Source organism: Pollicipes pollicipes, unplaced genomic scaffold (assembly GCF_011947565.3).
Source record: "Pollicipes pollicipes isolate AB1234 unplaced genomic scaffold, Ppol_2.1 Scaffold_5724;HRSCAF=6776_pilon_pilon_pilon, whole genome shotgun sequence".
Taxonomy (NCBI): Eukaryota; Metazoa; Arthropoda; class Thecostraca; order Pollicipedomorpha; family Pollicipedidae; genus Pollicipes; species Pollicipes pollicipes.
This window is the reverse complement of record NW_023596746.1, coordinates 31,209,443-31,236,309: the sequence shown is the minus strand read 5'-3', so window position 1 is coordinate 31,236,309 and position 26,867 is coordinate 31,209,443. Positions and strand designations below refer to the sequence as shown.

Sequence of the window (26,867 nt, the reverse complement as noted above, 5' to 3'; positions counted from 1 at the left end):
GGGCAGGGTCGGGCTCGCGATTTGCTTTGGTCTGGGCCTTTTAAAGCAATGGTTGGGCTCCTGTATTATTTCAGGCCCCGTTGCTCATTTACTCAACAGGGACATGAACGGGACTCCGAATGACAGGGGACCTCTCGCGTTGGTTGGGGTCCTCTGATAACGAAAGCGAACATTATAACTTATGTTGAGCGTTCACGTTGAGACAATGGAAGGGTCTTGTGCCTGTCAGGGCCACCAGTTCTGAACGGTGGGCCCTCCAACGCAATTCCAGTATGGGCCCGTTAAGCTAAACTGGAATATGTGCGCCAATTATTGGACCACCTGCGGTGAACAGGGATGTTGTTGCGCCAGTGAGGGTTTCTGCGTCGATCCGGGGCCAACTGTGCTGCTTAGAAGGCCCCCCACGTAGGGAAAGGACCAATGTAATATGATGTCTCTCTAAGGGCCTCCGGATCGGCCAGGGGATGCCGCCCCATGTCGCAAAAATGACAGCAGGAAGGCGCCCCGCGGTGGAACGAAATGGCGCTTCAGCTCCTGACCGGGAACAATAATGCGCCCCTAGTGTTCTACTCAAGAGGCCCCTGCCCGGAGAGAAATAAGGGGTCTCATTAGTGTCGCAAAGAATGGGCCGAAATGAGTTAAAAAAACGAACAAGACCATCCCATATTGGCTTCAGAACGTATGCCTTTTGCAGACTCGATTAGTGAAGCAAATTACATCAAAAGATTTGATCTTGCGCGCCCGAGGTCTCGGAAGCGAGAACAGCGATGGATGGGTTGCATCTCTTTAAAACCGAACGGCGTTGGCCACTGCAAGTAACACCACGCACTCCGCGCGAGAACGACCGTCGTGAAATAATTTTTCCGAATGTCCCTCAAGATTAACTCTTAATTCGTAATTAATTAGTTCATATATTAAAGAAAAGCTGTACATACCTTGTTTACGACTTCGAGGCTGCCCTCTGGGCGGCCAAACAGTGACAGCCACACGAAAAATAGAGATTCTGCCTTCACCCTTCCAGATCCACCACCAGATTCCAGCCAGCACCACATCGCAATGCTGTAAATACCAATCCGCTTAACATCATTCTAAAAATCGCACCGGTGAAATATATGCCCGGACTACCTTCTAAGTGCACGATTCGAGGTCTTAAAACTTTCAAAGGCACTTTTTTTCCGATGCGTCATCTTTTTGTCCGCCCATTGGCCACAGCTTAGTGTAAGCCACGGAACCGACGTCGCGCGGTCTACGAGACTGCACCGCCTGGAGTCGAGGTTTTGTCTGAGATTTGCGAGCGCGCATGTTCAAAACAACGTGCATAATTTGCATCATTAATCGATTCTAAATGAGTATTGAATATTCATAGAAAAACATGTATTGGCCAAGTTAATTCAAGTTCTTGACACGTCCCGGTCTAAAATATACATTCGCGGGGTCCCTAATGTATGTATAACTCAAATGGGCGATGCTTTGTACAGATCGCGATGCTCTGCGCTGTGAGAAGGATGATAGACAGTGCATCACACGACAGACATGGCAGTAAGCATGGGCGGCTAAAGCGAAGGAGGGCGGCACATAGGAAACCGCCCTCAAACGGCCCCTTGTTCTTATCACTCCCTTACACCGCCTCTTACTTTCGTTTGGCAGCTCAACTTTGTCTAAATCACATTTACAGGTTAAACGCTCCATAGAAAAGCCCCTTTGGTTGATGCTCATAGAGTCATGTTTGTGTGCGGAAAGTTTGTCAGGGTTGGGTGCGTTGGACAAAAAGTACTCGTAACGCCAAAACTTTGCATGGATTGAATCTTGAAAGGTAGAATGTTCGGTGGGAAATGGTCATCGGGAAATACTCGCCGGGGAATTCTCGGGGCAGGCGGGTATCGTAAATATTTGTGCGCAAACAATTCTGTATGGAATAGGTCACCTGTATTTATTCGTACGTAAATATTCGTCAGGGAGACACCTCGTTTGCTTAGGTACGTACGCAGATTTTCATATACATGTTCATTATGGAAAGAGCGCAACTGCTCGTGCACAAATGTTGGTCAGGAATAACGTTTGCTTGAAAAAAGTCAGTTCGCAAAAATTGGAACATAAATTTCTTGATTGTTCGCACACGGATGTTTGTCCAGGATAGAGTTCGTTTGTCAAACATGTGCATTAAAAGGCTTCTATGCAGATCCGTATCGTGAATTGTCATGCAGAGCCACACACTTGGTATTGGCTTTCGGATGAGCTACCACCGCGAATGTGACCACATTTGCGTCAAAGCGTTCACATAGCGACGCGCAGGCGCCTCAAGTAGCACATTTCAATTCGCATTGGTGCATGCTGTTGTTTGATATGTCCAGTACCGTCTGATCTGCTAACACTACATAGCATGTAATGTATGTTGTTTGGCCCCTCATGACGTAAAGCATGGCCACACAAGCGTCGAAAGGTGGCGCTACAGCATGAAGACATAACTTTACGTTGAGAGCTGGTTGAGGTCAATGTATGGAACCTGTATTTTGCAGAACAAACTTGCAGATCTGTTCCAAAATGACTAGGCCCCGTAACGTTTTTGGAAGGTCAAAGTTTGCTTTTCATTTGAAGTTGCGCAATAATTAATGACATGTTGGCTTATTCTGGTTAGTTATAAGTGACACCACATGTTCTTACCAACTTTTGTGTACGCTTTATGAGGCAAACTTTGTACGTTGTCAGCATTTGCGTATGAACAAGTATTCCAACAACTCAGTACTTTAGCTTGCGAACTCTTCTTTCTGAACCTTTGTCCCGATGACCTTTTGTCCTTACGAATATACTGCATATGCGCTTACTAGCATACGGCCATTTGTCTCCGAGCCTTTGTGTATATACTCTGGCACACGTACCTCCGCCATATAGGCCTCTCGTACCTTCGTTTACGAAAAATTAGATACGTGCTTTACGCGTATGTACATTTCTCAAGCGAATATTTGGCCTAAAACCATGTCATGGATCAAGTACTGTGTCTTCACCCAATCTCCGCCTCCGTGGTCTTGGGGAAAGATGCTGGACTCGTAATCCAGCGGCACTGGGTACGAGTCCCAGAGTGGGCGCATTGTTTGACCCGACTGAAACGGAAAGGCCAGCTGGCAACTGGCCAACGAGGGTCAACCCAGACCCGAGGCGGCCGTGTCGCAGCATTGTGCGGCACGTAAAACCCTCCGCATTCCTGTCCGGCGAAAGGGCGGAGGCAAAATTAGCTGTTGAACTGGACGGCACGCTGGGGTGGTGGGTTCGGGGTACACGCAACAAGCTATGCTTAGCAGGTACTCTGAATCCGAAATCACCCATACAAACCATTCGGGATAACATTTTAAAAAAAATCTAAGGTTGCCCTGGCCTTCATTCTCGTACTTCGCCCAGGCTATCCCTCTCCTTTGGTCGACGTCCTGCTCCCTTTGTCCGGCACTACCACATCTGTCTTTTCTTCGTCCACCACCCCGTGCCGGCCATCCAGGCACCATCGCCCGTTGCGCTGACACCACCCCCCTCGGCCCTCCCTCGCTGTCACGGACTCCACCCCGGCCTCCCCCACTCACCGGTCGAGGGTGCAGCAGGCCCCCTCCGGAGCCCATCTGCCAGGCGGGCGGCCGCCGTCCGGCCGGCCGGCCAGCCGCGGCGCGAGAGCTTCAGTAAGCGACGCGCGACGGTCGGGTGCAGACATGGTGCGGACGCTGCTGCTCTGGTTATGCGCGGCGCGTGGCGGCGGCGGGCGGCGCGGCGGCGGCGGCGGTCGGCGCGGCGGCCGACCCGGAGCTGCGGCAGATGCTGGCGACGCTGGCGGCGCGGGTGGACTCGCTGGAGGAGGGCCGGCTTCAGGACCGGGAGACGGTGTCGCGTCTGGAGACGCGGCTCGGCGCCGCGGCCGAGCCTGACCGGCTGCGGCACGGCCTGACGCAGATGAGGGCCGAGCTGCAGCAGCTAGCGGACCACATTCGCGCTCAGGCCACGGTCGGCGACAGCCTGGTGGAGATGCGCTCAGAGATTGACGGAATCAGGTGAGCGCGAGAGCTGGCCCGCCCGGTGCATAGGGGCCGAGGTTTTTGGGTCGGAGTGGGAGGGAGTGCTCCGGTGCCCAAGTTCGACTACTGTTGGGGGCAAGTAGAGATGACGCCAGTGTCAGCTGTAAGGTGTCTTTGATGGGCTTAAATGGATTGGAGTCGAACATGGAGGCTACTCCTGCTGACCATTGAACTATACTTTTATAAGTAAAACTGATAATTGAACCAAGGGCCTCTCACCAAAGGTGAATTAACGAACAGAATGAGTTTGAAGCCCAGGAGCAGACATTTCATCAGGTCTACAGACGGTACGCAGATTTGCGAAGAAATATTTCTTGTTCATGAAATGTTACGCTGGCGTGCAGGCTTCTTCCGTGTGCTAAATCAGGCCTGTCAGCAGCTAACTAAACGAGTCGATTGATGTATGAACAAATCGTGGTGCTCGTAAATACGTTATCTTGTTTGTAACTGATTTGAATTTCCAAAGCCGCATAACTATACCGGAGACTGATGATCGGGCATATTGCATGCATCTGGATTCCTTCATCATTTGTGAATGGCATATAACACTTACAATTCTCGAGGCGTGTTTCGGCGCGCAGAATGGTCGCATTCAAGAGGTTTGATGACATATGTTCTGGAATCAGATTAAGCGGATTGGACGCTGGCCCTGGGCTGTCGGTCGTTGAACATAATACCGCGGCTGCACTGAGAAAATGTCGCGCCTTTCGAGTGTGTTTCTTGCAAAGTCATGACCATGAAAATCATTTAGGTTTGTGTGAGTCTGCCCGGAACAACCTGTTCCTAAAACTATTGTTGAATTTTCGGTAGCCGTCGGGCGGGACATGGAACGCCGGGATCGCCGCATATGCATTATTAAACGTCCCACGTCCCTTCCTTTCAATGTATTCTGTGTGAACATGGCTTCGTAGTAAGAACCGAAGAAAAACGTAGGCTAGACTATACGTTTTCCTATGATTCTCCGCAATTTAAAACATATGTAAAGTAGGGCGGTGTTTTGAGTTGAAATGCCGCTTAAATGACTTAAACTCTTCCGTAAGCGGGTGCTGCAGAACACACAAGATTCCGGACAACAGGTACAGTCGGCTTGCGCGTGCACACGGCAGACACACCTCCTCTGTTGGAGCGCGGTCCGTATCTGGCCGGCCCTCGTCCGAGTTTCCTGGCGTTATCTGTCACCAGCGTGTGTTCCACGATACCAGACAGGGTGACGATAGACTGGCGGCGACAGGGTGCGGAATGTTTGCAATAACGGTGCAAGCATCCTGCAACTATTAACGCTAGTTCCGAGTGATGGCCTGCCAGATCCGGCGTGGAGCCGCGCGTCGGAGAGGTACGCAGGATGCGTACCTCTCCAACGTACTCCTGTAGGATGCGCGCGGTGCCGCCTGATGCGACGGGTCAGCTTCGCAAGGCGGTCTCAGAACCAAAAAACTGTCCGGCATATCGTCAAAAAAAAAAGTCAAGTTTTTCGAAATGCGGAGACGGCAAGAGAAAAATAAGACCGTGATGCTGGAGGTGGTGCCCAAAGCGGTGCAGGGTTATGCGTTTCTTTCAAACCCTATGGTAGTTAACATTTAAGCATATGAAGGCTAGATTGCGCTGCTTCGGTTTACACGCTTGGGCGAACTGTAGCATAGCAGTTGTATGGATACATTCGTCTGGTGCATCTAGCAAGCTGGTTAGCTATAAGCGAGTGCTTGGGCGTACGTTTTTGTGTGCCGCGTTGCTTACGTTGGTCTGTTATTGTGTGCTTAGATGTGTTGAACCTGGCTGCGTGCGCGTGCTGACTTATTGGGACACATACTTCGAACGCATTGATGTGCATAACTCGCGTGACATGTTCTGTTTGTCTGGTTCGCACCGAGTTGTTCCGCTTAACTTTTTTATTAATGTTTCTATAATGTTGGCTGCATATTATTTGAAGGCGTTGTTTGGTTATTCAATGCTGTTCATGCCAAATGCTGCCATCATAATCGACCAACACTTTCATCTGATCATGCTACACCAGCCCGGCGCGTTACTGTCCAGTGGAGTAGTCAACATTTTCATTGATAACATTACCTTTGCCACTATGCGGCAGGATTTTTCCAGTTCGATTGCTGTGATGCAATGCCACCCGCCGGTTTGAGCCACCATTTGTTATTGGCTAATCGATGAAATGATCACCGTACAGTGATCATGCTGCCTGCCCGACTTTTGGCGCATTCGTATAACGCGTGATGAATGAGCGGTTTAATTGCCCGAATCGTGTGAAAACCATAAGTTTACATGTCTTGGGCAAATCATGGCTAGACCCCAGCTAGAACTGGTTTTATGTTTCTTTGATAGCCTTGTCGGATTTGTTTTAGGTCGCACGAGGTAATCTTGATTGTCCCTTCAGTATCTGGGACACTTTTCACGAATAAATGTGTCTTCGATGGATGTAATCTTCAAGGATTGCTAAATCATTTAGTTCTGAGTCATCGAACATGTCCGGACCACGGGTTTTTCCAAGGTGGTGGTAAACATATAAATTTGCATAACTTTGCGTAATCGTGGTGCAAGCAAATCTAAAACTGAACCCCACGACTTACGGAAACCCCTGCCAAGATTTTGCGTTGAGCCTTTCCATTTGTTCCTTTTGGCTCATTTGTGGATACTACCTGTGCGTCGTGTTCCATCAAGCATACACAATAGATATTTATTCGTGAAATGTCCACATGCAGCAACGGAGCGTATTTTGCCGCGGTGACGACAATCTGCGTGAACCTTTGGCTGATCGACGCATGGCTCCACCAATGTTCGATTGGCCACTTCCGAGTGAGTCCGGCTTTACCGCGGCCGTGGCGGCGGACTGACGCCGTGCTCCGCGTCTGGCGCGCTGACGGCGTCTTCGCTCGTGTCTTCACAGTCAGGAGATTCGCCGGTTGAAGGAAGCGAGCGAGGCGTCAGCAGCGAGGGTCGCCGACGACAACGGCTCCGAGCACACCGTGGTCGAGTGGCTCAAGGACATGGTCACAATGTTGAAGGGCCAGGTGGCCGACCTCGCCGAGAGCTTCAACGTGACGAGGCTGCTTCAGCTGCAGCAGGTCAGTGCGGTCCTTCGCCGCATCTTTGGGGTGTTGCTACCAACGAGGGTTGGTGACTACCAAGCATGCTGCTAGGCGTTTCCCGAGCTAGCGGTAACACGTGCTTCAGCGTTCGACATACTTCGGACGTTAACTGATTACAGGATAAGTGGCGTGTATATTAATGCTGATTCAATTCATGAATGGCTCAAGTTTGTGCTTAAGCTATCGGCGTGATGCTATGCTTGCATGTAATGTTTGAAGACTTCGATACTTTGGGATTAACGTTGATGGTCTGGTAAAATCGAATAAACTTTTATTCACCACTCGTGCGAGGATACTACAATCCACGAGTGGGATTTAATCCTCTAAAACTGGTACCAGAGACCGGAGGACGGATCCCCATGATTCCGATTGTATGCTGAGTTACGTAAATTAAGATGTAGTGCAAACGTATTTTTGCTATGTGATTTTAACAATGCACATTTCCACATCTTATGTCGGTATTGTCATCGCATGGTGCACACCGCAAAACGTCAACGGAGGTTCAGGCTGATAATGCAGAGTTGAAATAATTTCCCGCTTGAACACCATTAAAGAACGTTTGTTTGCAATCAAGAGTTTGCTGTTATTGTAGTTTAAAACCCCATGTGCATCGCAGTGGAGTCGATGTTGCCATGTACGGATGCTTTTTTCACAGCTCGCTCCATTTGATAACGCAATTTTAAATATAAAAGGGAATAAGGGCCGGAACATGTCACGCAATCTGCAAGGGTGTACGTGTGGCTAACTTGACGGACAATGCAGGTAAGTCCGGATTGGTTCGTTGCCGACAACGCGTCTCTGACCGTGGAGCCGCACGCCGGGCGTGCGCGCACCAGCCGCTGACCCGAGCCGCTGTCCTGCAGAACAGCGAGGCCCGAAGTGCGCTGCTGGAAGGTGACGTGCGCACGCTGGAGGACTCGGTGCAGACGCTGCGCGCGCACCGCCGCGCCGACGGCAGTCAGCTGACGCAGCTGCGCGCCGACCTGGCCGAGCTGCTGGCCAAGTCGCAGGACCGTCACAACACGTACGCCCACCTGCTGGACGAGGTGGGTGCCGCGCGGGCCGGAGCAGCTGGACTCAGGCTGGGCGGACCGTTGGATCCACTGGAGCTCCCGTGTCCTCCACCGCGGTCTCTGCGGCGGACCGGGTGTGGCTGGAGGAGTCATTTTCTCCCGCAGGACAGTGCGAGATCTGAGGAGCTGCTGCCAAGTGTAGGACAGGCGTCATGGAGACGGAGTGGGGTCCTGGACTAGCCAGATCCACTTTTCTGCTGGCCGGTCTACGGTGCATATTGTCACATTTTTTCACGGGGCCGGGGTAGGATACGATGAGACACATTACTACATAAAATTTAGCCCGTCCTGGCATGCCATCTTAAAGCCGTTGACACTACTGGGACACCTTTAGTAAATAACGGCGGGCATTGCAAGCACATGTTCCGAATCTGGACAATTGCTCAGTGTCTTTCACTTTAGGTTTGAAAAGAAACTGAACGTGTAGTGCATAGCATGGATTTTGAAAATAAATTATTTTTTACGTAGTTGAGGGTGACTTAGTATGCGGGCAAAGCCTCCTCTATGTATCCCAAACAAGTACAAATTATTTAGGTTTTTTGGACAATGTATTTGCTTTGTTCGTAACAGAACGTAAGTCAAAACGTGCTTCGTCATTCGTATTCATCGCGTTTTAAATACATTTACAAGAAACAGTAGCATTGTACCAGAAGGTGATCATTCACCGGCAACTTTCGCTGCCAGCAAATGGTAATTAGAATCGTCTTACAAAGTAATTATGCTAGAAGTTCTCCCACCATTACCCAAGCTGCTCAGGCCAGTAATTATTTCAATGAACGGGGGTTGGCGGCAAGGTGAGCTTTTTTAATTCGCAAAATCATTTTACGACTAAAAATATACCGAAGGCCAAGGGCAACAACGCCGCCTGCACAAGCACGAAGGGCTGCGCTTGCGGTAAGGAGCCATGGCGACGGAAGGAGCAGTGCAGATTAGCACGGGGAAGGGAGCTCATGGACGTCAATCCTGTACAGCGACCCTGACCTTCTGACCTCTAGGCACGGCCCGCACGGCCTCGGTCATCGTGGGAGGGAGGGGAGGGAGGTCGGATGTCCCGTGGCCCAACCGTCACACCCACGGCTCGCCACATGGCCCTCACCCTTGAGATTCCGGCCAACCGCCGCTGCAACGTCGCAGCTCGCGGGGCGTAATTAGAAGTGTGAGGGCAATTACGTCGCGGAGTAAATACCGGCAGTGACGCACCGGAAACGGCCGCCTCGATTGTTCTGTCCCCGCGCCGGCGTGTACGTGCGGGGAGGTGCCGGCGCTGGGGCGTGCAGGTCGGCTACACGGCGTCGCGGCCGTGCCCCGCCGCTACGTTTGCCAGGCGCTCACGCCGGACTGGACCTCAGGCCAGCGTGTCGGGAGCTGCAGCCCGACAGCCTTTGTAACCCACCGCGTTGTCGAGTACGACAGCTCTGGCTTCTCCACGGGCTCGGTCGAATCGCTGCGCAGGCGAGGCAGGCGTCCGTCGCGCGTCCATCCCTGCTGGTTCGCTTGGCAGGCGCATGCGGGTTATGTCTGTGACAGCTGAACATGCCCGAGCGCGACGGAAGGAGGCGATAGGCTATCAGTCCGCACCGGACCGGGGCCGGCCATGAGCGGCTCCGTGACGGCGCACTTGGCGTACCGAGAAGACGTGGGAAAGCAGCGACGGGCATTGCCTGCCCTCACGTCACATGACGGTCCGCTCCTGTGTACGCCCGCCAGGCCGGTCTGAATTTGGTTTAAAGTGGTTTATATTTAGACCGCTGTGCACACTTCGGGGTGTTTGAAGAGCCCTGTTGTGCGCCCACGCGACAGCGGCGACGTGCCACTTGCGAAGTGGCTCCACCATATTCAGCCTCTGCGCACTCCCAACTGAGCTGACGCGCTCCGAGGCGGCCGCAAGCGCAGCGCGTAAGATGCAACCCGTGTTGCCGTCTGTCCGCGGCGCGCCGGCGCTAAGTAGCCGCTCACGCCGTCCGCTGGCGACAGATGCCCGGACACGGGGCCGTCGCCGTCAGCTGCCGCCCACCTGCCGGGATGCGGGCGCGGTCACGGAGTGCCGGGCCGTGCAAGCGTCCGAACGCGTCACCTGCCGGGAGACGGCACGGCCGTGCGGCAGATGCAGCGTCAGATTCGGCGGCGTGCCGGCTAATCCCGCAGCTGCCGGCCGCGACCCGGTGACGGGCAGCTGCCGGCGCGTCGTCGCTCGTCAGATCGCTCGACTCGCGGAACCGGCCGGATCTGCCCGGAGAGAGCGGCCCGGAGACGCGTCGGAGCGCCGCGCGCGCTCCGCCCGTCGCGCGGCCCGCGCGTGAGCCAACGCCCTCTGTAGCGGATGTCGCAGGCGCACCGTCGTTTGCAGCGACTGGAACGACGGCCGCCTCGCGTCATTTCTACTTTTGCGTTTCGCCAGCACCGCGAACTCATCCGCGCACGGCGGGAGCCATGGCAGGTCGAGCTCGCGCCCCTCGTCGGCTTTTTGCCCGGTGAATTATGTCAGCCTCGCGTCCGTCACGCGACTCCGGCCCACGCGGCCGACTCGGCGCATCAGAGGCGTGTCACGCGCGGCGGCAAAAACTGCACCAATAAGCGCGGGTCGACCTCGCACGAGGGTCGGAACACGGCGTCCCCCACCCTCCGCCCTCCCTCCCCCGGGGCACTTAGTTTGGGCCCAGGTGATGCGCGCGTGAAGCCGGCCATCCCGCGCGGCGAACGTCACGCTTCAATGCCTCATGTAAACAGTGTTCTGAAACGGCACGCGTTGTCCGCGAGACAGGATATTTTCCCGCTCCGAATGCTGGCGGTAATTGATGACGGTTGTGCCGGAAGCGGTATCCGCAAAGGCCGGGCTCCCCTGCCCCACTGCCGCCGTCGCCGTCGCCGTCACCGCCGTCGTCTGCGGCGGAAATGTTGCGGCGGCGTCCGGCGGTCGGGCGGGCGCCGGGCGCGACCCAGGTGACCGCGTGACCAGCGCGGCGACCGCGGCTCCTGAGTCTGCGGTCGGCGGTCGGTCGGGAGCCGCGCCGCCGGCTGGCCTCGCTCGTGGGGCAGATGGACGCCGCACGGGGTGTCGGCGCCTGAGGCCGGCAGGTGGCGGCCGCCCGTCCGCGATCGCCAAACACCGATAACGTGCCCCGGCCGGGCAGGTGATGCGGGAGGGCGGCGCTGACGTCACGGTCACGTGACAGCGACTCCGGTGTCCCCGCCGGACGGCGCGGCTCCCCCGCGGGGCTCTAATTGGCGGCGGCCGGCGGCCAGCCCGCGGGGAACATGAGAGGGCCGGGGCAGCACGTGCACAGGGGACTCGTGGCACGTGCACATCACCGCGCTGCTCGGGTGTCAGCGATACCCGAGTGTCTGTAATTGTGGGTGCCAGTGACACCCGAGCAGTGCTCTCGCAGCAGATGACGCTAGGGTCCGTGAGTTCTTTGAGGCCCAGCCTTAAGCCAGGAACTGCAACGCGTGAGCTTGTGATGTGAATAACATCATTTGCTTACGGCAGGGGATGTGTAAGTGGCATGCACATTTTATCGTAGGAGATTAATGCACTTATTACTTAAGAAAGGATGCAACATTGTATTCAATGATTAAACAATTCCCGGCCGGACTGCCTCGCACACAACGGTGAACTGCCGCACACGACGCCGACAGGGAGAGACCCCCTACACGCCCGAGCAGCACCTCTTATACCCCTTCCAAGACTCATACCCGCAACACGACCTGCGTGCGACTGGCCGGCGCCGCCGTGTCCCACCCAGTCGGCGTGTCCACGGGGAAACGCACCGCCTCGAGCCCTGACCGTTCTCCTCACTCAGGCATGAATCATCGCCCTACCCGGTGTGCATGTTGACACACTGTCCCGGGGCACGATCTACCGCTACAAATATAGCCAACGTTGCATCTGCGAGTTGTGAATCATCTGAGCATCACACATTTGTCTTGAATTCAACTTATCACTTGAGTCTAAGCGTCAAGTCGTCGTAGGTTCCGCTCAACTGGGGCTGAGAGGTACAAGCCTGCCACTGACGTGCCCAAGTATCCACGTGAATTGAGACCAGCTCCCCAGCCTGCACTGCTGCTTAGAAGGGCAAATGCAGAGCAGCCGTCCGGATATAATGGTCTCCATTTGTCTTGCTTAGTCGGACATGTCTGAGCCCGGAGATGATGAGCTAGTCTCGTGCAGTCTGGTTATTACGCTCCGATCCGCCAGCAGTCGCGCCGGATAAGTGATGCATTTCTTGGCTGACATCCACTTGCTTGCCCCGTCCTCCTCCGAACGAGACGGGGCCGCTGGACTGGCATCTTATGGGCCATGAGTTGCCTCAAGACGGCCATGATCCGAAGCAAACAGCCGAATTGGTCATTTTTTAAGTAAACGCAAACAGGACGTTTTTGATGCGAATGTATATATCGAATTTTTACCAAGACGATGTCAGGAACAGGCCAGGATGTCGTAACTGCGCAGTGCGCGCTGCTAGCTGCATATCAATGCGCATCACAAATCACCTGCCGACCTTCATTGGCTATTAATCCTCGCTGTCTGGCCCCATGGTCCCCGGACATCTCATTAGGAGCACAATGACGGCTGCGTTGGCCCTGACTGGCCACTGCTATCATAATGATTATCATTTCTCCCTCGGTGACCGCGTTTCACTCGCAAAACGTTTCACCGGCGTCTGAAAACTGCTCCACTAAAAACCACGCAGCAAGCTATATCCACATGCGGCACGCAAGAAAACAAAACGACCAAGCACATAATGGCCAGTTCCTGCCGGCACAATAGGCGCACGAGCGCACTTAAGGCGCGCCCTGTGCAAATAGTCGCCTACGCTCGACAGCTGGTGAGCCGGGCGCGCCGGCTCGGACAAAGTGGCGGCCGAGTGGGGTACGGCCGCCGGCGGCGCGCGCGGGCGCCGGACAATCGTCTTGTAAGGGTCGCCGGCGCCGGGCGAGCATTGTGTGGCAGCAGCCGCCTCACTGGTGGGCTCATTACGGGCTGCGCTTAATTACCCAGCCGAGGGCGCCGCGGTCGCCGTGCAGGGGACACTGGCGCGCGCGCCGGAGATGTCCCGGGGTCGCCAGATGGCCCCCGGCCGGCCTCTGGTCCCGGCCATCTGTCGTGGCTCGGGTGCGCGCGCTACGACGGGCCCTGGGTCCCCGACCCCGACGAACAAACGCATGCTGGACTGTTTTATGGCACGGGCGGAGGGGTGCCAGTGTGCTCGACCCGACGCGACAGATGCCACGTCGCGGCGGACGGCGAGTCGACAGATGACTGAATGGGCCGATAGTCGGGGGAGGCAAACAGGATGCAGTGACGGCGGAACCGGCAATAATAATTAGTGGGTCATCGAGGTCAGCGCAAAACCAACAAGAACAGCTTAACAGCCCTGAACTTTACAGTCATGCATCAATGTGCCTCAATGAGTAGCATGCCATAGTTGAACTGTTGCGTGTTACCATGCCAGGCATCGATGCATTCATACGACCTTACACCGATTAAACAATGGCCGAGCATTTCCGGCTTGCGCAGAAATATGGCCATCTCCTCAAGCGGTCGCGCACCAGACCAGGTAGATCATCACGCTAATTGCGACAGCAGAACGAGCACGATTTCACGCGTTCACGGTGGAAAACAGTGCGGTCGTTCGGTGTCACTTCGGTGGGGCAGTCGGAGGGAGAGAGGGGGGCCGTCTCTTGACCGACAGTCTCACTGCGGTAGGGCGGTCGAAAGGCGAGGGGGAGGCCGTCTCCTGACCGATAGTCTCACTCCGGTAGGGCGGTCGGAGGGAGAGAGGGAGGCCGTCCCCTAACTGGCGGTCTAACCCCGGTAGAGGTCTCCGGGTTGACATCTTGGCTGACTTTGGTCTCTGATCAGCGGACATCTGATGCCCACTTTGACTTTAATTAGTTCAACAGCCATCCGGACGTCTCTCATCAAGCCGAGATAATGAGATGTCGCGTCTGGCGGCTGATGAGCGTCAGTTATTTCACAGCGCGTTCAGAGCACCATAAAAACCCTCCAACCACCTGACAGACTGGCAGCTTCTCTCAAAAACCCGTTCCGAAATGAAAAACTTCAAAACCGATCAGTTTCCCGCCCACGTCCAGGGAAAGAGTTGGCCGAACGCCACATGTCCCGGCCTGCCCTAATGGCCGAGCAGCCCGTCCCTCGCGCCGGGCACCGGTCATCCCCGGTTACCTGCTGACGCTCCCCCGGATACACAGCTGCCTCGCGGCCGCGCGCGCGACGGGGGTCACGTGACCGAAGAGCGGGCGCCCGCGACGGGCGCGGGGACAGCCTCTGAGCGGCGGCGGGTTCGTGCCCGGGCCCATTACGGCCGACACTCGTGCGCCGTCGGCGGCGCCGCGCTCCCCGGAGCATGCCGTGGCGCCTGCCGCCTCGCCGCGGGCCCTGTGGAGCGGACCGCTTCCGCTCGCCGACGTCCCACGCCGGGGCGCCACGGCGCCGCCCCTCGCCGGCCCCCCTCGCCGGCCGGCCGCTGAAAAGACGCGCGGCGCCGGGCGAGCGCCGACCGCAGAGGCCCGGAGTGGTGTCGCCGCACAATGCCGACACGCCGGCTCAGTGGCGGCCGAGTGGGGCGGCCAGCCCCCATCTGTCGCGCGGCCGGTGCGGGCAGGGCCGGGCCTTTGTGCGGCCGGCTGGCCGGCGACGGCCGTGTCCGATGCGGCCGAGAGACCCGCTAACTCGCCCGGGTGTGCGCCGTGGTTAGCCAGACTGAGCCGCCGCGCCCCGCACACGGGCAGCTGTCGTGCAGTCGCTTGCCGTGCGGCATCAAATTTCCGACCATAAAACAGCCTGGCCTAATTTTGTGTCTAATCTGCGGTTAAATTGGTTACCGGACCCCCGTTCCTGCATAGTTACGTCGACGAGTTATGCTCGACGGCTTAATTGCACGACCAGTGAGAACGGGACATATTAATCCGCAGTGAAATAGATCATGAGCTACGCAAAATTGCCTTCCTTCGCGCGACTCGGCCGCCGGGCTCGGGCATTACGGCCGACTGTGCGCGACACTCACTTGCGCCCCGTACTCAGCACGCTAATTTATGTCCGTCGTCCTGCGCCGCGCCCACCTCTTTCCCATACGTGGTTGGCCCGCGTACGCTGCAGGCCGGTGATTAACGCTGGTTGCGTAGCCGCAGGTGTAACGGCTGCGTGACGGACGGCGAGGGGTGACGCAGGCGTCGCGGCGCGGGGAGGCGGGAGGAGCCGGTGTCGGGGCGGAGACGAGTGTCGCCACGGACAGGCCGCGCTGCTCAGACGGCGGCCGAGCTCCAGTTTTTCCTTCAGATATGCCGGAATCAAGGTCGTGTCGATGAGAATCCGGTTCAGAAACGCGTAAGGGTAGCACTGAGGCTAACGAATCGCGCCGAGTGCTGGCACCAGACAGATCCTTTGTCGCGAGTTTGGTCCAGCTGGCGTGTCAGTCTCGTTTCGCTGAGGTTGCGACGTCTCGACACGGCAGTCTGCGGAATGTGTCATCGAAGATGGCTGAGGCCGTACGGGCACCGACATATCCAGGCGTGGCGCTCATCGTGGCATGTATCCCCGGTTAGCCTTTGCGGGCCTGCAGCCTGCTCGGCTGTGTAGGTCGGACCGAAGCGGGGCACACGGCCCGGCCCGTGTCACGGCCCATGATATGTATTCTGACACCTGACACAGCCCGTGTGATGTCTTCCCGGTTAGTCAGTCTCTGCGAGTCTGCGGACTGCTCGGCTCGGTAGGTCGGACCGGAGCAGTGCGCTCGGCTCGACGTCCTGGCCACGTAGCTGAACCGAATCACAGGCCCATCCCACTGCTGGGAATACGGGTGGCTCTAAATCCGATTGACGTGGCTTGCACGCCGCCCAGTCCAGGTGGCCCCGAGCGGGTCTGCACTGATGCGGGCACGGAAGTTGTATTTGCAATCGTCCAATAAGTGAACGCAAAGGTAAACGTCGCCGTCTAGTCCACGACACCACGCTGCCATACAGCGCGGCGCCATGCCATGTTTCCCAACTTCATTCCCTTTCCCACCTCGAGAAAGCTATGAAGTCATCCGCTATCAGTTGGCGCCATGTCCAGAGCTTCCGAGCCGCGGTCGCCTCGGCGCAGTCGGGATGATCTCCGCGGTCACCTCGGCGCAGTCGGGCTGATCTCCGCGGCCGCCTCGGCACAGTCGGGCTGATCTCTGCGGTCGCCTCGGCGCAGTCGGGCTGACCTCCGCGGTCGTCTCGGCGCAGTCGGGCTGATCTCCGCCGTCGCCTCGGCACAGTCCGGCTGATCTCCGCCGTCGCCTCGGCACAGTCGGGCTGATCTCCGCCGTCGCCTCGGCGCAGTCGGGGTGATCTCCGCCGTCGCCTCGGCGCAGTCCGACTGATCTCCGCGGTCGCCCCGGCGCAGTCGGGCTGGTCTCCGCGGTCGCCCCGGCGCAGTCGGGCTGGTCTCCGCGGTCGCCCCGGCGCAGTCGGGCTGATCTCCGCGGTCGCCTCGGCGCATTCGGGCTGATCTCCGCGGTCGCCTCGGCGCAGTCGGGCTGATCTCCGCGGTCGCCTCGGCGCGGTCCGGCTGATCTTCGCGGCCGGCGCGACTCGGAGAGAGCCGGCCGGGACAGGTGCGCGTCCGCCCGTCTGTGTCTGCGGGCGGCGGTGACCAGCTGCCGCCCGGTCGGACCCGTCCGGAGACGGCCCTCTCGGGGCCGACCGGCCAGGGGCAGGTGGTGGCCGCGCGCCGGCCGCTGATGCATCGCGGCCTCGGGCGGCCGGCGCGCTCGCCGTCGAGGCTGACCGGCCGCGGCGGCGCGGGCGCAGCACGCGACGGCAGCTGCCGCCGGCCGATGGCGCCGACTCGCAACACGGCGGCCCGCCGACACCGCCGCGACCGGACGGGACACGCGCGGAGCGGCCGTCCCGACCGGCGCAGGCAGTGACGTGTTGGGCTGTCACGGGGGAGGGTGCGCGTTACCGCCGCGCCTGGCTGGCTGACCTTGTGCGGGCTCGCCCCAGACGGCGGAACGACTGGACAACGTGCAACGCAACATGCCTGCCGCAGCCATAGATGGGCGATTATTGATATGGACGAGATTTTCCATATGGGGTAATAAGAACGTTTGATGGTATTGTCGAAGCCCCGAAATTCAAGTTGCATCTTCAATGCATCATGTACTTGAACTGTAATTTTTGGTCACTGCCATACCCGCGTAATTGATGCCAAAACTGATGAAAAAGGCTCACAAAAGGAAAATTTTGTGTCGTTACCCATCTCAACAGCGGCGGTCGACCTCTGGGATTCACTCGACTGGGCCTCTACCTCTGGAACGCCCGACATGCAAACCGAAGGAACCATAAGGTGGCTCCATGGCAGGTGCGGGTCCATCCCGCCGGCGGCCTGTTTACGCCAAACGTGGCCAAAAGCCCTGCGGGTTGCGGCTGATCAGGCTGCCAGAGCCGCTTTGAGCGAACCTGGCGGCGCAGAAAGACCCGAGCGCCCGCATTGTGGCGACCACAAAGCGGAGGGCTGGAATTCGGGTGTTTGGAGGTGGGGATTCTGGATCACGCTGGGTCCCCCGATTGGGCCACAAGGAGGGCTTCGAGGGTGCTGGAATTGGCCTGTGATTGAGCAAGCGTTCGGAACCAAGCGGGAAAACCACTCCACTGGGACAGCACCGCGCGAATGACGTCGGCTCGGAAGGAGGGACTGACGGCGGAGGAATGCCAGTCTCGCAAAGTTGCTTGGAGCCACAGCCAGACGTCCGCAGCTGCCGTTCCACCCGGTCAATACAAACAGGCTCAACAATGGCCTTTCACTTAGGACGGCCGGGCGGGGTTGGGCCCAGTAGGTCCGAAATTGTCCGCGGCCGGCCAGGCGCCGGCAGCTGAGTCCACACACCTTTGTGGCAGCGCGCGGACCCTGGCCGTCCCGGCTGCTCCCTATCGCAGCGCAAACAGTCTCACATCCTAACCAAACACGGGCTGAGAAAGACGGAGGTGCCACTCGCCGGGCCGGCCGTGCAGCGAGCGGCGGTGATTGGCGTCCGCCTGGCGGACGGCGGCGGGTTTGAACAGACTTCGCCCCGAGGCCACCCGTCTGCCAGCGGGGACGGCTGCCAGGCGGTGGGAGGAGGAGGAGGAGGAGAACGGTAATGATGATGGCGACTGGGGTGTGCCGCATCCACCGGGAAATGCTTTGTTTTTTGGAGGCGAGCATGCTAGGGGTACGTGGCGCCTCGCCGTTAGGTGCCGGGCGGGCTTCCGTCGAAGAAGAAAATCATTGCCGATCGCTCACAGCTGTAATTAACGACATGCTAGCGTTTGATGCATATCAGCGTCTCATAGGTGATTATAGGTGCTGAAGCCGCCTTGATGCCGAAGCCGCCTTAAACCCAAGTAATCAACAGATGCGACACATTACAGCACTATTTTCTGGCATACCACACCGGGAAAAAGTGCCGTGAACGTGAATGTGCGGATATAAATAGTGCAGAGTGTATGAGAGCTTTACAAGTGGTGGTAGCACAACATCCATGCGTTCGCTCAAGTGGAGTGCACGTTCTGTTTGTCGTGGGATTTGTCGATATCGTATCTTATCAAGCAGACTCGCGCACAACCAACCCTGTATTGGACACAGGGCTCAAGTCATCCAGGCAGACTGCATGTTCACCGGTCTGCAATGTCGACTGTGTCCGCCCCGAGCCCCAGACTTGACTGGCTCCCTCCCCCGCAGGTGGCGACACTGCGGAAAGAGCTGCTCCTCTCGCCTGCACCCAGCGCGACCGCCGCTTTGCCCCGCCACCACCGGCGGCGCCACCATCGCCGCCACAGGGGGCACGGCAGCGGCGGCCCGTTCCAACTGCACGCGCTCGAGCACGTGGTGGACGTCATCTACCGACAGCAGCTGCGGCTGGACGGCGAGCTGCGCGAGGCGCGCCGCAACGTGACGTCACAGCGCGAGCGGCAGCAGGCGACGGAGCGGCGTCAGGAGGAGCTGGCCGACCGGCTGGAGCAGGGCGAGCGCGCCCGACAGGAGCTAAGCTGGCAGCTTAACGTCACCGCCGGGTACGTGCTGCTGCACACGGCGCCTCTGCGGCGGCGTGGCGTCTCGCCGGAACCGGCACGGAAGGGCCCAGCAGATTTACAGCGCTGTGTGGCCTGTTGCACAGGAGCTTCGCCATCTGTCGGCAGCTGACTTGATTAATGCGTTTGTTGTTGCGGTTTGCCCTCGCGAGAGGTCAGCAGTTAATTTAGCTGCTGCATAAAACGCGTGTGGTGTTCTGTTTAGCACAGAGGCCAGAGGCGCAGTGGTGGAGTGGGCATAACTCCTGCCGTGTCCGTCCTAACCGGCCGCCCCGTCCCGAGCAGACGGGACACGATGCGGGACATCCAGACATCGACGCAGCAGCTGGTGCGGGAGGTGGAGGAGCTGGAGACCAAGCTGGACAGCCGGGTGGTGGAGATGCGCCACGACCTGGCGCGTCTCGATGTGAGCTACGACCAGCTGAACTCGGCTGTCCAGCAGGTCAAGGACGAGTACAAGGAGGTGCCGTCGCTGCGGAACAAGGTAGGTCAGGGCCAGGTCACCGAGAACAACTAGCATTGCTCATTGACATCTAGAATATACATGTATATATCCTTTCTAAATTATTGAAAAAATGCCGTCGTACACGTTCGACTGTTATATATATCTAGTACGGTAGATATCACGATCACGACCGCGGTCACGATACAAATGATTCAATACGGTGCAGCGTCAGTAGCCACACCGCAGGACCAGATTGTATTACAATTGGTGTATCGTATTCCTTAGGCATTTATTATCACGAAGTGCGGGGCTTTTCCTTTCATGGGACTTAACGGCCTCTGCTTGCTCACTTTGGGGTGGACACTGTTACCGATACCGTCACCTTTTCCTGGCCGCACCGTCACACTGCCGCCCATGCCCTGCCGTCGTTGACCGCACGCCGTCCGCCAGGTGAAGCAGCAGCTGGCGACGCTGACGGAGCGGCAGGAGCTGGACCGCACCAGCCTGCTGACGCTGCAGAGTGACATGCTGTCGTACGCGCTCGACTGCTGCCGGCCGGCGGCGGGCGCCGGCGCGCCAGACGCCGCCCGGGGCGTCGGCGGCCGGGAGGCGTGAGACCGCCGCCGCACCGCTTCCAGTGCCAGGCATGGTGTCACGGACGCGGCTCTGCTAGTCATCGTGTCAATTTGTGTGATCGCTGTACATACATAGGTGCCCATTGTCATATGCGAATCGAGGAAGATCAAAGTAGTTGTGACGTCGGAGATTGTGCACCATTGCCGTCTGTATGTGTGATCGCAACCACAGGCGGCGCGGTAACCGACTGGCGGCATTTGCGATGCGTGCGTGCAACTGCGGAACGTTTGTGATTAGGGATAAGATTTGCTTACATGGGCGCTTGATCACATCTGCGTTGAAGTGTCGTGAGATGCCGCAGCGGCTTCACATATTTCTTGAGCTTGAGATAATGCGCCAGCCTTACATTGATTTGATCCTGAGAGCGTAAATCAGTGCGCACGATTAGAAACCGTCACGCGAGCCAAGACCGGCAGACGCAGCGCGTCCCTTTCTTAATTCATGACTATGCCTGACAGGCGCGAAATGCATGAGTGTGAATATTGTCGACGCATAGGACCGGACCTGTCGTTTTACCAATGTGTTCCGGGTGGTTTCTAGGGCAGGGCGTGCTCAACTACGGTCTCAAGGCAACGCAAATCGTAGAACGATGCCATATCGAGTCCGCGTTAAGTGATGACTGGTTGTAATAATCGATGTCAATACATATTTTTTGAGAGCGACAGCATTCCTCCCAGTCGTACATTGGCCAGGCACTCACTCGCGGCTAGGTATCTTGAGGAGACGCGGGCTTTATCTGACTGATGACGTCATGATGTCACACGCCGCGCTGGCATATCAGACTGGCCGACATTGGGGACCGGCGGGCCGCAACAGACTTCGCGCACGGCGTCGCACTCATGAGAATACGATGCATCTTCTGGGCACTATAGCCATTGTCCTGGCACAAGCCAATGGCGCACCCCATGCTGGCTGCTGGAGCGGAACGGGTGGACTTGCAGCGCATGTTCGCGCAGTGCAATTGGCGGTCTGAACCGTGCGCGCCAGATCGTCACAAACTGGCTGAAGCAGAGCCCGTTTCACACGAATACTATCCGATGTCCAGGCTACGCACGGTGCCGGCGCCGGCTGCGCCACCACACAGACGGAACCGTACGGTAGTTCTCTGTATTGAGTGACGGCAATTGGGATCCAGTGATAAATACGCTAGTTACGACGCCTTTGATGCACGAGCACACACACACATACATACACGGACGAAATGCACACGGAGCGCGGGGCGCCGGTCCTGTTGCCGATCAGGAGATGCCCGACGCGGCGCCGCACTCCTGTTGGCCCAGCTGACCTGCGTCGAAACGGCGCAGACTGCGGCCCATACGGCACTGCGAGGAGAAGGAGAGGGGGGGGGGGGGGGGGGGGGAGGCGCACGGCACGGCTCAACACTGATGACGCCACAGGGCGGCGGCGAGACGAAGCTGGCGGCAGCGGCGCCGGACCGGCAGCGGGCGCGGCAGAGGCGCTCCCCGCGCCGTCCTCGGGGCAGGGCGGTCACAGAGAAGCTCTCACGGAAGCCAGCCGCAGCAGCTGGCCGTCTGCCCGCGGCCGGACGTCCCCTTTGAGAGGGGTCCCAGTCCCGGCACTGCCGTCCGGTCCGCCGGCGCGGCGCCACGCTCTGCGACGCCGACACAGCGTCGGGCGGCGCAGGGGTCCGGTGGCTGCAGTGCCAGGCGGCAGACACAGCGCACAGATCTCCACCGCCGAAGAACACGCATGCTGCATTGGCTGACTGGAGAGTCAGCTCCGACGATGCAGCCGAAATTATGACGCATCTTGTCCTGAACATGGCATCATCATGCCACCCTACCACGGTGTACTAAAATATTTGCATAAGATATCAGCAGTTGTCATTTTTTCCTGGATTGATTACTTACTCAAGGAGCTCAAATTGAGCTAGACGCGACAAATGCCTTTTTCTCGCTCTGGAACCACAGTGACACACAGCGCGGAAAACAGCTGAGATTTGCTTGACCTGCCACAAAAGGCCAGAGTAAAACTGGAGGACACATTCATTCTAGTCATCGTCTAACACTCACTCTATCATGGCATGACTCACCGAGCGCGGTTTGGCAATACTTGGTTTGCACTTAATATCTACCGAGAAGCTCCGCTTCAGAACAGCGAGGACGAGACTTAGGATAGGCTAGGCATAGAAAGAAAAGAAAGGGGGCTCTAGGATGGTCGCAGTGTCACATAGTCCGTAAATCAGGAGGCGAAACCCGCCCAGCGGCGAGAGGCTCACGAGAACAACATTCCTGTACTTCGTCGCCGCAGAGCCGGACTCTGACAGACGACCCCCGCGTCCAGCCGGGGGCGCGGAGGCCGCCGATACCGCTGCACTTGGGGCTGCTCGCCTCTCCGCCATCTGACAGCGGCCCGCGACGCCTCCGCCCCTCCCCACCGGGATATGACACACCACCAGACGGTCCCAGGTACCGCCGGCTGCGTCGTGAAAAAGAACACAGCCTTCTGAACATGGAACCACCGCCGGCCAGCCCAGTGCCAGTCCTCCGTACACAAATCGCCGCTCCTACCAAAACGCAAACGTACATAATCTCCTCAGGGCGAGGAGTTCAACATAAACGGCGACCACCAGAGTCGGCAAGTAAAGTTAAGAATCCACAAAAAACTAAACACATACAACACGGCGGGAGAATGGAACTACAATCCCTCGTTCACTGGCACGGGGCTAAGAAGTCGGCGTCCACCGACCTCGATGATTACGCGACGTATGCCGACGACTAAATGAACGACCGCAGCGCGATGGGGGCGGGGAGAGGGGAGTCGTCACTCTGGCTCGAATGTAGCGCGGCGCGGCCGCGCGCCACCGACGGAGCCACTGGCGCCCACGGGGCCAGCGAGAAGCTGGCAACTTACCGCCAGCCAAGACACGCCAGAACGCCGGAACCAAAACGCTCCAGTCCTCAAGCGTCGAAAATAATCGCCATCCGCGCCGAAAACCTTCCCGCGCCGACACTGACAATAATCTCGCGGTCCAAAATAGAGCGTTGCTTCGTTGGGAGCCCAGTAGCGCGTGGCGGGCCGCCGCAGCCGGCGGGAGCGCTGGCGGCGTCGCCTCAGCGCTCGGCGTGGATCTGCAGGTAAGCGGTGGGCACGAAGCCTTCCTCGAGGCTGTGCTGGCGCCGCACCCGCGTCCAGCCGTCGCCCTGGTCCAGCTCGATCACCAGCAGCTGCTCGCCCTCCTCCATGGGGATCGAACCCTCGCTCGATGCTGTCGGCGGAAGGCGCCGACGTCAGGTCAGCCGCCACAGGACCGCTGATGGCACGGCGCGTGTGTGACCGATGATAATGGGGACCGGGTGATATGTGATATGTGACCGGATGATAATGGGGAGCAGCAGCAGCGGCCCGGCACGCCACGACAGGGTGGCTTGCGCAGTGTACGTGAAGTTGAAATATTACCACGTCGATGGCTGCATTTCCAGCCGCCGGTCCATAACCACACGCGGTTACGGCTGCACAAACGGAACAAAACCACACTCTGGATGACGCAAAAGCAAGAGGCGGTAGGTTATTTCTAGCTGACATTACGACAGCCCTGCGTCAGTGCACCGCAGGTGAATGCCACCAAAGCAGGAGCCTAGTCACTCAGCAGTCACCAAAAAACAGCACAGACACTCGGCGCCAAAACGGCCCCGCACCGAGCCTGCGGTCCGCGCGACCCGGCCTGTCCCGAGCCGGCCGGTCAGTGCGGGTCATAAGGGGTCAGGCATCGGCCGGCCGGCCAAGCGTCCGGCGGCGGGCGAGCCGCGGCCACACGCACGCCACCGCACACGGGCGCCAGCCGCCGGCTCCAGGCTCCACCTTGAAAGGGGAAGAGGGCGCGCGCGTCGGCGACGGGCGGCAGCGGCCGGCGCGCGATGTAGCCGCCACCGGGAGCGTCGGTGGCGCCCTCTGGTGGCGGCGACCCGTCTGTCGGAAGCCGGCGCCGTGAACCGCCGCCCTCTGCCGGCGAAGACGTGGGCTGTCCGGCGCCCCTCCCCTGCGCCCGGTCTCCAGCCGCCGAGCAGCTGCCCACGGCGGCCCGAGCGGCCCACCGGCCCATCGGAGACTGGCCCGGCCCCGTCACCCGCCTCCCACCCAGCGGATCACCGCCAGCCGCGGCCGGCCTCACCGCGACAGCCTGACCCGTTCCCTGCGGCAGGGCGGCCAGCATCAGGCTCTCCTCCCGAGCCTCCGAGCACCGAGGCACCGCCCGCCGACACCGCCCAGCCCTCCCGGCCGACTCACCCTCGAACGGGTAGAGGGCGGTGGCGGGGGCCAGCACGGGCAGCGGCTCGTCGAAGCCGGGCTCGGCGTCCGCGTCGACGTCCATGGGGTCGCGGCCGTCCGTCTGGTTGCGTTCCTCGCCTTCCGAGTCCGAGCCCGGCAGCGATGTGTGCGACGTGCCCAGACCCGACTCCGGACTGTTGGACGAGCTGGCAGGAGGTGGGTCGGGGGTTAAACCAGGTCACTGGGGGAGTGCTCAGACCCGACTCCCGACTGTTGGACGAGCTGGCGGGAGGTGGGGCGGGGTCAAACCAGGTCACTGAGGGAGTGCCCAGGCCCGACTTCGGACTGTCGGACGAGCTGGCGGGAGGTGGGGCGGGGGTCAAACCAGGTCACTGGGACGCGAAACCCAGGTCGACCTTGGTGTAACATCACCACGGAACATTCACACAGGGCTGATACTAGCTAGCAGGCATCCAGGCCAGGTAGGCGACACACTTGGAAGTCTAAGACTGCCTACCCTCTTTGAAGTACAGCTGAAAAACACCATACACAGCTAACACTGTCCATGGTAACTAAAACAATCATGTTGAGGTTGCGAAGACGAGCTGTACGCCACGGCCAGCAGGGTGCAAAACCACGCGAAAAACATCAGGATAAAACATTTACATGTTAGCGTTATGTGTGTTATCGAACAGTCAAGTGTGAACGGCCTCACTGTGGCCGCAACACACCGACACTTCTACTCAGTTTCGTTCTACTCATTCCATGTGGATCAAAAGCCCACTGATGACCACCAGTACTTAGCAACGAGCTTCTCACCACACGAACGCTTACTGACTCCTCGCCGCAGATACAACACACCCCTCCGTAAACTTAGACCCTCTCGCTGAGCCCTTTCCATAGAGCACTAGCGAAGTCAGACCCCGCTTCTGCCGCTGCAGTCGAAGCCGGCGCACCACTCACATGTGACTAGGCAGAGTGGCGGCGTGCACCGTCTGGCGGCCGGCGGCGGCGCTGGAGGAGGAGCCCCGCGGCGCGGCGGCCGGCGGCGCCGCGCCGGCCGGCTGGTTCATCGAGGAGTCGCTGGCCGACCGGCTCAGGTTGCTCTCCGGCTCGCTCAGGCTCGATCGCTGCCCGTTCGTGTCCAGCAGGCTGCCGGCGCGGCTCGGGTCAGTCGCGGCGGCAGGGGCGCGACGGCAGCGCGGCTCGGCCGGTCGCGCCTCGGAGCTGGCGACGTGCGGCTCCAAAACCGCAGCAAAACAGCGGGCGTGGGCGGCCGGGGAGTCGTTGTGGGGGCATGACGATGATTTTAAGACGTGGCAACATCGCTGCTAGTCCGAACTTTACCGGGCACCACTTGTGGTTTCACACAGCACCAATACTCAAGAAAACAAATCAGCTAGTTCGTTCAAACCCAGGTCTGACGCGGCTGGCGCGATCGCCAACCGCTGCCATTCCACGGACACTCAGCAGCCACAGATGACATCAGGCCGGACATTGCCGGAAGCCCTTGCGTCACTCCAACGAGTACAGCGCCGGCGGCGCTTCTGGGCATGCCAGTCACGGCCTGTCGCCACCCGCCAAGCAACACACATCACACGGCCCCGAGCCCGCCGCGGTCAGTGCCACCCTCGCGTCCGGCGGGCGGGGACGGCGCACTCTCTCGCGTGCACCGCCGTCCGAGGAGCCCCGGCGGCCGCCAGCTTACCCCTGGTACTTCTGCAGCTCGCATCTGAGCTTCTCCAGCCGCTGGGTGTTCTCCCGCAGCTGAGATTCGATCGTCATCGGGTCGCCGAGCGCCGGGTTACCCTCGTACACGCCCTTCATCTTCATCAGACCGTCCCTGTAACACATGGCAGGCGGGTTACCATCGTACACGCCCTTCATCTTCATCAGACCGTCCCTGTAACACATGGCCGGTGGGTTACCCTCGTACACGCCCTTCATCTTCATCAGACCGTCCCTGTAACACATGGCCGGTGGGCTACCCTCGTACACGCCCTTCACCTTCATCAGACCGTCCTTGTAACACGCAACGCCAGATTACGTTCGTACACTCCGTCCGCTTTCACCAACACGGTTCTGTTAGTCCCATCCCGCATCTCCGTCCTTCTGCCAGGGATTCGCGACCTCCTGCGTCTCCCGCTCCAAAACTATCCGTCAACATTATACCAGACAGCAAAACATGCTTCTAATACGCTGAAGGCCATTCGCCAAGTGAGAAATGACGGCTGCTACTTCAGCATACCCACAGCTTCCAAAGCTGACAAACCTC

The 26,867-nt window shown here is 58.6% G+C and overlaps 2 protein-coding genes across 2 annotated transcripts in view; one reads left to right on the top strand and one right to left on the bottom strand.

The window, feature by feature from the left end:
• Nucleotides 1–3,785: 3,785 nt before the first annotated feature.
• Nucleotides 3,786–22,728, top strand: LOC119102929 (protein scabrous). The gene is made up of 7 exons (XM_037226378.1): nt 3,786–4,028; nt 6,946–7,123; nt 8,011–8,193; nt 18,932–19,263; nt 19,567–19,765; nt 20,177–20,318; nt 22,667–22,728. The coding sequence occupies exons 1-7, from the start codon at nt 3,796–3,798 to the stop codon at nt 22,726–22,728; spliced, it is 1,329 nt and encodes a 442-aa protein (XP_037082273.1). The 5' UTR covers nt 3,786–3,795.
• LOC119102571 (cdc42-interacting protein 4-like) overlaps nt 21,747–26,867 on the bottom strand; it is a 29,489-nt gene continuing 24,368 nt past the window's right edge. Inside the window, 1 exon segment of the mRNA XM_037225974.1 lies at nt 21,747–23,591. Coding sequence (XP_037081869.1) covers nt 23,437–23,591 — 155 coding nt within the window. The 3' untranslated portion in view covers nt 21,747–23,436.

Coding starts and splice junctions, on each gene's coding strand:
- LOC119102929 (XM_037226378.1), top strand. CDS start 3,796: ATGCTGGCGACGCTGGCGGCGCGGGTGGACTCGCTGGAGGAGGGCCGG. Junction 19,264..19,566: donor CAGCTTAACGTCACCGCCGG/GTACGTGCTGCT, acceptor CGTCCCGAGCAG/ACGGGACACGATGCGGGACA. Junction 19,766..20,176: donor TGCCGTCGCTGCGGAACAAG/GTAGGTCAGGGC, acceptor GCCGTCCGCCAG/GTGAAGCAGCAGCTGGCGAC.